General features: G+C 39.4%; 1 protein-coding gene across 1 annotated transcript in view; it reads right to left on the bottom strand.

Annotated features, from left to right (window-relative positions):
• Window positions 1–397: 397 nt before the first annotated feature.
• Aplip1 (JNK-interacting protein Aplip1) overlaps window positions 398–12,500 on the bottom strand; it is a 32,172-nt gene continuing 20,069 nt past the window's right edge. Inside the window, exons 4-9 of the mRNA XM_070121472.1 lie at window positions 12,272–12,394; window positions 8,868–9,044; window positions 7,260–7,420; window positions 6,444–6,563; window positions 5,878–6,056; window positions 398–5,631 (exon numbers count right to left, since the gene is read on the bottom strand). Coding sequence (XP_069977573.1) covers window positions 5,559–5,631; window positions 5,878–6,056; window positions 6,444–6,563; window positions 7,260–7,420; window positions 8,868–9,044; window positions 12,272–12,394 — 833 coding nt within the window. The 3' untranslated portion in view covers window positions 398–5,558. The remainder of the gene's footprint in view (window positions 5,632–5,877; window positions 6,057–6,443; window positions 6,564–7,259; window positions 7,421–8,867; window positions 9,045–12,271; window positions 12,395–12,500) is intronic.

The following is a 12,500-nucleotide window of genomic DNA, read 5'->3' as shown; positions in this document are numbered from 1 at the left end:
GGAGGTAGGGATGGAGGTAGGAGAGAGAGAGAAGGAGAGAGAGAGAGGGAGAGAGAGGGAGAGAGAGAGAGGGAGAGAGAGAGAGAGAGAGAGAGAGAGAGAGAGAGAGAGAGAGAGAGAATAGGAGGGCAAAAGTAAGGGAGGAATGGAGAGAAAGCAAAGGGTGGTGAGAGAATAGGATGACTTTATGAAGTATAGTATGAAGTCAAGAAGTAAGAAAATAAGAATTCCATGAGTCTGTTGTAAACATAATAGTTCACAATCCTGTACACCTATAGTTCACAATATTGTACACCTATCAAAAAACATGGCAAACATCCCTTCATAAATGACAGAGACATTTATATTAAAACATCATAATCCTTATTCACATAGATGGGACAATAAAACAACTATCATTAACGAAAGCCATATACTTTTAAACTGTTGCTGCACTACAGTCCGTTTTATTTATTTTTCCTAAATATATAACACACACCCATAACCTTTAATGGTGGTTGAGGTGGGTTTATGTTCACACCACACAAGAGTGGCGGGGTCCAGGGCTTGCCATGGAGGAAGGCTACAAAAATGTCTCAGAAGATCCTTTACAGTTTTAGCCAAAGACATTAGATTTCTTAGATTTATGAATTTGTTAAGACTTTTTTCATTGTTGTTTTCCTTTTTGGGGAATAAAGCTGTAGAGTTGCGTGAGGGTATGAGGGAGAGGAGAAGTGATGCGTAAAATTCTAGCTTATGATAAACATGAATGGCTCTTAAGTTGTACAAAAGTTCTATACTTTAATCCATTTTATCCATGTGTGGACAGTGCCAATACTGAGGAATTAGATATAATGGGAAAGAAGGAAAAAAGAAGGAAAAGAGTAAAGGGATAGGGACAAAGAAGAATAAAACGTGTGCCTTTAATGTGCAACTTGTCCATTACAAACTAATATCAGCAGTAACATTGGTAAAGTGTGTGAGTAGTTCCATATCCCCTCCAGCTCAAAGAACCTGGAATATATTTCCTTTTGATTTTGAATTATTGTTTAACTCTTGCTATTTATACTGGATTGGCAAAGAGAGACAGCCCCTGGATCCGCCCTCACATAACAGTTTGATCCAATCATAAGGCAAGATACACGGATCTCTCATCTTCCATCGTCACGTTGCAGTTAAGAGAGCAAATGTGACTTACAATCTTCCTTCTCACGTAATTCACATTAGATGAACATAATTCAGATGAAAAATGAAAGAAAAAAAGTGAGAGAAACAATTTAAATATTCTCTGATATAAAATATAACACATTTCTTTTGGGAATGTGATTTTTCTTTCAGATTCCTACATTTTATTGATAGTTTCATTTCAACAAATAACAATAGTAAATACTGATAAGTTGGAAACCTTTACAAAAACGATCATTCACACGTCACTAAGGAATTTTAGTGAACAATGTAATAGACAAATGTATGTTTTCACTCCTCCTTTTGCCAACCATTCACAGGAAGAAAGAACAATGACCCTTCAGGAACAAGAGAGAGATAAAACTGTCCTGGAAGACCTTATCAATTTTGTCTAACATCTCTCTCCTAAAACCTTGAAGTTACTGTGGCACTTTTGCCTTTGCACACACTAAATGTGAAACTTTCTTTAAAAGGATGGAAATTGCCTGTCATTTCTTTTTCTTTTTTGTCCTAATGGAACTTGACTTATGATTTATCAGTCTAATTGAAAAAAGAAATAGCTGAACTGATGTGTCATATTTTTCTTTCCTTTCTAAAAAAAATTTCAACATTTAGTACATTGTACATCATTTTCTTTCTTGATATGAAAGCAATACATTATTTTTCTTTTCTGTACTGTCGCTATGTCACCAATGAGAAGTACTACATGATAATATGTGATCAATATATGATATTCCTTTATTATTTTTAAGTTTATACCATACAGGAAGTAACATACTATACAGACTATGAAAGTATGCCAAAACTTTGTCTTTGTGCATGACCTTTCTTTACAGTGATTTTTTTTTATTTTTGTCATAATCATAAACACAGATGACAGTTAATAGACACTACATGAGGTTAGATACCTTAAGTGACTGGCAACAGTCTCTCTCCATTGAGATCTCCATTCGCCTGGAAACTGGTGCGGCCTTTGAATTGTTTCAGATATCTCACAGAGAATCTGAATTGAGAATGGGATAATTATGTTTATTTACCTAACATTATATTATTCCTCCATAGGTGATTAAAGAAACATGAAAGGAAATAATCATTGAAGGAGAAAAGCATTTTTCCACACACAAGAATGAATCAATTGAAGAAAAAGAAAAAGAAAAGAAAAACAAACAGTTGCTCCTTACTTCTTCAATGACATACATAACTTGTAAATAAAGATTATCACGCAAGACAATCCTGTTTTTAAAAAGTGTATTTCCAATATTACAAAGAAGCATCTGATAGTAACAAGGAAGTTATGCTACTAGTCTGGCAAAGGCTGTGTCGGTCAGGTGCTCATACGTCAAAAGGGCCTGACTGGTTGTTTTGAAATACAGCGAGACTTGAATGAATTAGAAACATGAAAGTACTTAGCTAGAAAGTAAGACATGTTAAAAATTGGTTTAGCATTATTATGCAAGAGATAAGGTTCTCTTTTTCAACATAGGATGATTTTTATCTTATCTGATAAAGTAACAAATTCCATTTAATCAACCAGTCAGGCATGCTTAACAATAGAACTCCATATGACGAAACTTTACCATTGCCAATATTTGTAGTAATCAGTGTTAATTATCACTGATACATTTATATGTGAGAAGCACAGAAGGCAGGCTCTCTTCAACATAGCTGACAGACTTTTTTCGTTTTTAGTGCACTTAAACATTATTTAGAGTACTGGTGAATGAGCAATTCTGGTTCTAATTAAAAGCCTAATTACATAGCCATACCACCAAAATGGCATTTTTTTTCATTTTTTCTTTTATTGTCAATTTGGTGCCTGTTGCAACGCATATGTCTGACACTGTCCAAATCACCCTTATATGTGAATACATATGGCATTGATATACTTGTCCTTTTAACTCTATCATAAACAATATTACCGTGATTTTTCATACACTGTAAAGCATTTATGAATTTCAAAAGATTTTATAAATTCAACTACCTTTTTCTTTTTTTCAGTCTCATGCAATTTGGATTTCTGAAATACCATATTGTACAGTCTAACAGTATTTCAGTATCAGGCCTGACCCAAAAAGAGAGAGAAAAAATAAATGTTTTATATATCATATCAGACTCGGACTCGCAGCTGTTCACTATTCAAGGACACTCATATTGTACAGGATTACAAGACAAAAAACATTCTAATTTATAACAAAAGAAATATAAATACTTGGATGATTATTTTTTCTTAGAAAAAGGATTCTATGACACTTTCAGAAAAGTACAGGTATACTGTACAACTGTTTTACTGCTCCTAAAATACCTTTCTTTTTGCTGAAAAGAGCCAAATCTTAAATTACATTACAGTAAATGGAATTTACATATATACATATGAAAAGTACCATATGGAAGGTAAAGGCAAAGTTTAGAAGGATTTTATTTTACAAGGTTGATGAATAATGAACAAGTCTGGGAATGAAAAGGGCCAGAGTGATCAGATACACCTACTAATCACTATGATTATGAAAAGGGAAAGAAATAATGAAAATAAGAATCGAAAGCTCTTTTCACATATCTAATTTTCTGTCTGAGTAAAAGATCAAAATGCCCATGTGAATGTTCGCCAGATTTGCATAAATCAAGTGTAAATTTTGGACTATTACAATGATTAACCTACAGTAATTAAAGATACATCACACTGACAAATTTCATATGTTTTCATGCATATAATTTCATTTTTTTAAATTATTTTTTCTCCCTGTATAGTTTACAAAATCACTTGAAAACTATTTCCACTTGCTGCAGGCGGGAGATTCAAAGATCAAAAGTATAGAACAACTTTCTTTTCACTCTCACTGGGATCTGAGAATGAAATAATGCTGCACACATTGTCATGCTGATGCTGTTCCCCGATGAGAGGAACACGACAGTACGTGTTTTGCCTGAGGTCAACCAGCTGTGTGATAATGATGTAGACAACACACACATATTTGGACTCTCTCTCTCTCCTTCCTGATTTTTTCTCTTCTTTATTTGGTATTTGGAAAATCATTATCAGCAACCATCACATTTTCTGGTATATTCCCCTAAAATTGACAGTACCTTGGATTTTTTTAATTAGTATTTAAGAGAAAAATATCAAGATAGTAACACTTTTGAGGTGCAGTGAAGGAGGGAGATATGAGTCACGTATTGGTATTTTCAAAAATAAATAAATAAAGCACAGTTTTGGGAGTAGGAAAAAAATGCCATACTGATTTTCAGAGTGATGACATTAATCATACGTTACATATATACAAGTCTGGTTACATCTTTTTCTTTCAACAAGAATGGCTGCAATGAAAATTATTACAAGCTTAATTATTATGTTTGTTTCATATTGCCAGAGAAAGGTTATTATTTCCTCCTCTGGATTGATTTTCATATTACAGCTATTCTTGTATGTTATACATTATCAGTAATGTTACAATTTTCACATTTCCATGATAATAATGAACTCCATAATGTAAATATTGTCATCACACTTTCTTAACTTTATATCTGTGCTTTGATGCAATTAAGTCTTTCCTCCCCTTTTATGTTTGCAAAAAGATGATGACTCTTTTCTTAACTGAAAATAACATCCTTGTGTATTTTCGAAAAGATAGCAGACAGCTTCAGAAACCTACATTCTGTGAGTAAATATGAAAGACATTACTCACAACTTATATTTTTTGGCACTGTGAGCCACACTCACTCCTTCATGTGTAAAAATAAAACAATAAAACTAAGACATTTGGAAAGAAAAATATATTTGTGATATGATTCTCTATTCATGAAAAATAACTAGCAAATACTCTTGACATATTCTCTATGGTGCACATCATTATGTACTTGATAGCATATACAATGGTAATCACCAATAGGGGCATTGTTTTTTCTGTACAGTGTAACATAGCGCATCAAAGATTATTTTATGTACAAATGTTACACTTGTATGCTTCTTTGATAAACATATAAATCATATATCTACTCATGTAGTTCTGACCAACAAGTAACTTTCTTTTTCCCAAAATCAGTTGACAAAGTGACCACCATCCTAAAATAATGGAATGGGGGAGAGGTTTTGTGGCCCAATGTGCCCCAGACTCACTCTCTCACTCACTCACTCACTCACTCACTCACTCACTCACTCACTCACTCTCTCTCTCTCTCTTTATAACCCTATGTTTTATCATGCACTTACATAAGCATATACACATCTATGCCCAAACATGAACATACAAGTACTTAACAATCATACACCAAGAATGAAAATATGTCAATCAGTAGTTGAGTTTAATCCATATGAACTCAAAATTTTGCCTTTTGTTTAAAAATATACTGCGTTGTCATGTGTCCTTTTTCTTGCTGCAGCTGTCTACATCTTCTCTGAGTCATTCTAGGTAGATGTCTTCAATAGGGTAGGCTGTTTCGATGAACTTCTGGTAAAATCTTTGGAATGCTCGTCTGCAAAACAAGAAATAATATCAAAATGTACCAAAGGTATATCAGTATCATATATATATACACTTAAACACACACACACACACACACACACACACACACACACACACACACACACACACACACACACACACACACACACACACACACACACGCGCACACACACACACGCACACACACACACACACATACACACACAAACACACACAAACACACACACACACACACACACACACATTCAATACATACCCCACTGCTTCTGCAACCGGCCTCGTGCTTGTATTGCTCCTGAAGACATGGCATGCAAAGCGCTGAATGGTTGGGTGTTTGGTGATGAAGCCAAAGTAACGATGGTCCTTGGGGTGGAAGGCGCAGAAGGAGACGTGCTTCAGGTGGTAGAAGTAGTCGTGGCAGGGGACATGGTTAGGCTGTGGAAAGGGAAATGTTTAAGGTATTAAATGTTGTTATGTTATTACATGAAAGATGGAATCAAATTTATCTGTATCTTTTTTAGTTCTCTTATTTCACATATCTAATCAAATTTCATTTTGAAAATTATAAATTCTCTCATTACATTTTGACTAAATCTTTCAGTATACATAAAAAAAACATCCTGAAAGAAGAAGAAGAAGAAGAAGAAGAAGAAGAAGAAGAAGAAGAAGAAGAAGAAGAAGAAAGAAGAGAAAGAAAGAAAGAAAGAAAGAAAGAAAGAAAGAAAGAAAGAAAGAAAGAAAGAAAGAAAGAAAGAAAGAAAGAAAGAAAGAAAGAAAGAAAAAAAGTTTGATATTATGAACAGGAAAGGACAACAAACTTACAGCTGGTTTGCTCTTATCAACCATCCGGATGCCCTGATCTGACACCTCAAGAATACAAGGATGAGGATGCTGTGCCGATCCCTTATCTCCTGCTATCTTCCTCACGGCCTGGCACAACACCTGCTCAAAGTTAGAGAGACATTAATGGATCTTAACCACTGAGGGTTGTGATAACTTATTTTCTTTGTTATGCAGGAAAAGATGTTTTCATGAATCAAAAAATATATTTTCCCTGTTGTACTATTCCAACTGGTACTATGGTGAAGGTCATTCAAGTATTTTTATTAGTGTGGACTAAGTATCCCTTCCCAAATCAAAGGTATGCAAAAAATCCTGAAATCCTAAATAATCTGTGGTACATCTATCTTCTCCTTTGCTGGCAAAATTTGGTGTTCCACCTGATTATACTTTATCAGATCTCCACCTTGATCAAACATAATAATTTTCATCTTCTCACTTGAGGGTCTTCTGGCAAAAAAATGTTTCTAACTAATTCATTGGTGTTTTTCAACTTCAGTTTTCATGAATGGGAATAAAACATCATGTTCAACAGACAAAGTGACATGACATAAAATCTATCTTTTAACACAATGAAAGAATAGAGCGATTGTTCAAATCTATTCATCATTAGCCAGGTCCATGGTTGTAACCTATTCATATATAAGTAGTAAAATTATTCAGAAATAAATCACTGTAAGCCTACACACATATAAATTCCTGTAAACCTACTCATTAATGAACCATGCTAAGCCTACACAAATAAATTGTTTTAAACCTATTCATATACAGTATACACAAGAGAAGAGTGAGTCGGACCTGGTTGCCCTTGTGACAAAGTGTCTCTATGGATCCGAGGTAGTTGAGGAGGTACCTCTCCTTCTTGACCTTGGGTACTGTGGGATCGAAGTCTGAGTAGTCCACATCAGTCACATGGGCAGCTGGGAAGATTCCCTGTCGACCCGTTCGTAGGTTCACTCCTAAAAAAGCAATAGTTAGGTGAAGGCTGAAGCATAAACATTAAGAATATAAATAAATATAAATCTCTATAACATGGAACAAATGAGAAACTTATTTACCCCTATTTACTACTCTATTTTTTGAAAATCTATCATTTCTGTTTTAATTTATGGAAGGAAATAACATTCAGATGAATGACAAAAAATAAGCTACAGCATCAGGAAAATAGATTATCTCCTTGCTTTACTAATATTACTGGCTCTGTCCATCTCCCAATTCCTCTACAGTTCTAACACATCTACAACTTTAATCTGATTGATTGACCTTCTTGATTGATATCAAACCACCAGTAACCATTCACACTCTCCTTTCCCCCCCAGAGCTTTCCACTTGACTCTATTTGAAGTCAACCCCATTCATCTTTCACCCTCGTTCATTCATCACTCCTTAGCCCACCTCTCACTTTTCCTTTGAAAGTAACCACCAAAACCACCACCTCCCTTCCTCCTCTTCCATCTCCAAGTCCACTCCCTGGTATTTTTTCCTCTCTTTTTCATCATTGCCACATTGCAACTTCAACTTCTTCCTCCTCCTCCTGCTGATGCTTCCCCTCTTCCTAGTCTTTGTGTTTGTCCTCCTCCTCCTCCTCTTTCCTTCACGCTCCTCTTCTTTTTCTTCCTCCTCCTCTCCCTTATCTTATTCTTCCTCCTCCTCCTTCCTCTTCTCCCTCCTTCTTTCCACCCTTTTCTTCCTCTTTCTTTCCTCCTCCCCCTTATCTTATTCTTCTTCTCTCTCTTCCTCCTCACTCTTCTTCCTGTCTCTCCCTCTAGCCCCCTGCTCCTCCTTCTCCTCTTCTTTCCCCCTACTTTTCCTGCCCCTCCAGTTCTTCTTCTCTCCTCTTCCTCCCATTTTTCTCCTTTTCCTTCTCTTCTCTGTCCCCCTACTCTCCTCTCCCATCTCTTCCTCTTCTTCTTCCTCCCCTTCCTCTTATCATTCTTCCTCCACACCTTTACAACGAAGGTTGCTAACTTTCTTCTCCATTTCTTCCACCTCCATCCACTTCCTTACTCCCCCCTCTTTCCATTCCCCATCCCCTTTGCACCAAAGGTCATCTGCCTCCTTTTGCATATAGATAGGATCTCCTCTGCCTCCTCCTCCTCCACCCTCCTCCCTCTCCCTTATCTCCCCTCTCCTCCTCCTCCTCCTCCTCCTCTCCTCTCCTCCCTCTTCTCCTCTCCTCCCCTCCCTCTTCTCCAGTCCTCCTCCTCCTCCTCCTTACCCCCCTCTTCCTCCTCCTCCTCCGTCTCCCTCTCACCCTGCCTCCTCCTCCTCCTCCTCCTCCTCCTCCTCCTCCTCCTCCTTCACCTCCTCCTCCTCCTCCTCCTCCTCCTCCTCCTCCTCCTCCTCCTCCTCCCCCTCCTCCTCCTCCCCCTCCTCCTCCTCCATCCTCCCTCTGTTTCCCCTCACCTTCACACCAGAGGTCGTCTGCTTCCTTCTGCACGTAGATAGGGTCTCCGATCTCAATCTCCACTTCGTCGTGATGCCTTGGGATGAAGCGGTAGAGCCCCCGGTGCGTGGCCTCCAGGAGCTCCAGCTGAGGGAAGGGAATGCCTCCTGATGCGGGGGACATCGGGGAGAGGGAACCTGTTAGAGGGGAATGGGAAAGGGGGGAAAAGGGGGGAATGGGGGGGAAGAAGAGAGGCATGAGGGAGGTGGAAGATGAGAGATATTAGTTACTTGTATTATGACAGTGTGGGTGAGATGGTGTGCAGAGGAAAGTGAAGAGGAGCACAAGAACTACACATGTTTTGAAAAAAGAAATAAGCAACAAAACTGAATAAATAAGAATGCCACAATCAAATAATTAACATCTATTCAAACTTCCTTCCCTTGTTAAAATGAGGTAATATAGAATCATAAGAACATCAAAAATCACAACTAGAGACGGAAGCCAAACCCTTTCCCTTCTATAATGCCTCCTCCACTACTCCACCACACAACTGGCCTGCCCCCTTCCTACTCCACCTACTCCCCACCATGAAAGACAGGCTTTGCTGCCTTCATCTCCTGCCTTTCCCATGCAATGTCTGCACACTAAGTTATCAGTATGCAAATGAGCAGCTGAGCAGAGTTGCCCAAAGTAAGGGACTGTTGAGAGAGAGAGAGAGAGAGAGAGAGAGAGAGAGAGAGAGAGAGAGAGAGAGAGAGAGAGAGAGAGAGAGAGAGAGAGAGAGAGAGAGAGAGAGAGAGAGAGAGAGAGAGAGAGAGAGAGAGAGAGAGAGAGAGAGAGAGAGACAGACAGAGAGAAGAGAAAGAAAAGGAGAGAGAGAGAGAGAGAGAGAGAGAGAGAGAGAGAGAGAGAGACAGAGAGAGAGAGAGAGAGAGAGAGAGAGAGAGAGAGAGAGAGAGATAAATAGACATATAAAGAGAGAAGAGAGAGAAAAAAGACAAAAGACAAAAGAGAAAGGAAAAAGGAAAAGAGACAAGAGAAAAGAGAGAACCTAAAAGAGAGAGAAAAGGAAAGAAAAGGTGAAAATATAGAAGAAAAAAGAAAGAGAGATGAAGATTAAAAAGAATAAAGAGACAAAAGTAGTAAATAAAAGGCTATATCAGCTATTTTTTTCCCAACTAAGTGCCGCATAACCAAGCCAATGGCACTATGACCCAGATATAAGGCTCATAATCCTATGCAATATCCATCTAATTTAATCCATACACAGTTTCCCATATTAATACCATCATACCCTTACTTCTATATACATCGTTTATTATCTCTTGCTATTTTCGCCATGCTATTTAACTCCTCATTTTTTAAATATAAGGAGAGAGAGAGAGAGAGAGAGAGAGAGAGAGAGAGATATAGAGATAGAGAGAGAGAGAGAGAGAGAGAGAGAGAGAGAGAGAGAGAGAGAGAGAGAGAGAGAGAGAGAGAGAGAGAGAGAGAGAGAGAGAGAGAGAGAGAGAGAGAGAGAGAGAGAGAGAGAGAGAGAGGAATTACTGGAATTAAGTATGGAGGCTTTGATGGCAATAGACCTACAGTATCAGTACATATGTACTATATATTTGTATATACTGTATATATGTATGTGTGCATGCATTTATACACACTTTTACTCCTTTTTTTCTTACATTGTGATACGTTTCATTTCCATGTAAAGTGGCAGGAGGCAAAAGTCAATATTGAATATTTTGCTTTTCTTATTGAAGGTTTTCCAACAATATTTTCTTTAAGAAATATTTTATCTCATAAAACTCTTTCAGAAGATTTTTGAAAAGGAAAAGAATGAAAAGGAATATTGAGTAACTTTGAATAAATACATAAAACCTTCAAAGAATTTAATCTTATTCTACAAAATGTTGGAATGAAAAATTCAACTCGACCTAAAAGATGGCGTGTTTGGATGATGGATTGCCTCTCTCTATCCGTCATATGTCATAGGGGAATGGATGGCTCTTCATTTCTCTATAATCATTCAATCCTGTAATTACTCTCTCTCCCCTCCCCTCCCCTCCCCTCCCCTCCTTCCACCTAATAATTTTTAAAAGTCTTTAGAATTTTCACTGAATTCTCTTTGATGGTTTCTGGGACCGTTGGTGTCAACGTGTTTCTCGAATTGTGTATTTTCCTTCAATGCCTCTTTCTGGGTGAATAACGGGCCTACTTAGAACACTTACACCAATGCAAAACACCTCCACCTTAACCCTTATGAAAGCCTAGCCCCTACCTTAACCAAGCCCTTCAGATATCCCAACCACACACATCCATTACGATCCTACACTGAGGTAAACACATCCCCACCCACAGCCACACCATGTACACCCTAACACAACACATCACATCCCCTTCCCTACCTGCTATCTATCCATATCCTGCCCACTCTAACTACCTATCCCATGGCCCTAATCCTACCCTCAACCCTAGGTAATCCTACCCTAATCCCTAATCATGCATACTCTAACCCCTGCCCACACTCACCCTGCCATTATACCACTTCCTCAACTTACCTCCTCTACCAGCTTCTATACCTTCTATATTCTTCCATCCCAATACCTCTATACCCTAGAATCATACCTATCACACCCCCTACCTACCTACTCCAACCCCAACTACTTTAGGAACCTCTTGCATATCCAACCCCTCTTCCTGCCTTTCTCCCATTAACACCCACATATCCAACCCCCTAACTACTCCCCCTCCTTACCTACCATCTACCTACTTACCCCTCTCCTACAGCCCCAGTCTACTAACCCTCAACCTCCCTCCCTTACCAATCCCAACCTTCTCTCCACCACCCCCTTCACCACCTCCACCATCTACTTCCCCTTCATCACCCCTATCCTTTTACTAGCCCTCCACTTTCCCCTCCACGATCCCTACCTCCCTTACCTACTAACCCTCCACCACTCCTTCCCTTTACCAGTCCTCCTACCCTTCCCCCTTCCCCGTCCAACACCCCTACCCTTTTACCAACTCCTCTACCTTCCCCTTCCCCTCCCCCTCTATCGCCCTACCCTTCTGCCAACCCTTCCATCACCCCTGCCCTTCTACTTAACCACTCCACCTCCTCCCACATCACCCCTTCCCTTTTACCACTCCCCTACCCTCCCCCTGTATCACCATTCTCCCAACCCCTACCCCTCCATCACCCTTACCCTCCCACTCCCCCTCCTCCTATCCCTCCCTCCCACCATCACCCCTACACCTTTACCAACTCATCCATCATCCCTCCTCCCCCTCCACCCCCTTATCCCACGGACCCCTCTACCCCCCACCTTGCCAACCCTTTACCCCACCGACCCCTCTACCCCCCCCCCCACCTTGCCAACCCTCCATACTGACCCTACTCCACACTCCACCCCACCGAACTTACCATTAACGGTAGCCTGCGGTGACATGGACTTGGCCCCATCTGGAGAGTGCTGAGTCGAGTTTCCGGAGTCGATGTCGGTGTTGATCGGGAGTCGGAGTTCGGAGTCGGGGCTACTGCTGTCATCTGGAAGGGAGGGAGGGAGAGAAACGGCGGGGTTAGACTACGAGGAATGGAGAGGGTGCGATTAGGGTGAGAGGGTGGGTGAGGGTGGGTGAGGGTGAGTGAGAGG

This window comes from Penaeus vannamei, chromosome 4, assembly GCF_042767895.1.
Source record: "Penaeus vannamei isolate JL-2024 chromosome 4, ASM4276789v1, whole genome shotgun sequence".
NCBI classification, from domain to species: Eukaryota; Metazoa; Arthropoda; class Malacostraca; order Decapoda; family Penaeidae; genus Penaeus; species Penaeus vannamei.
Note: the sequence above shows the minus strand (reverse complement) of the source record. Positions and strands in the feature narration are given on the sequence as shown.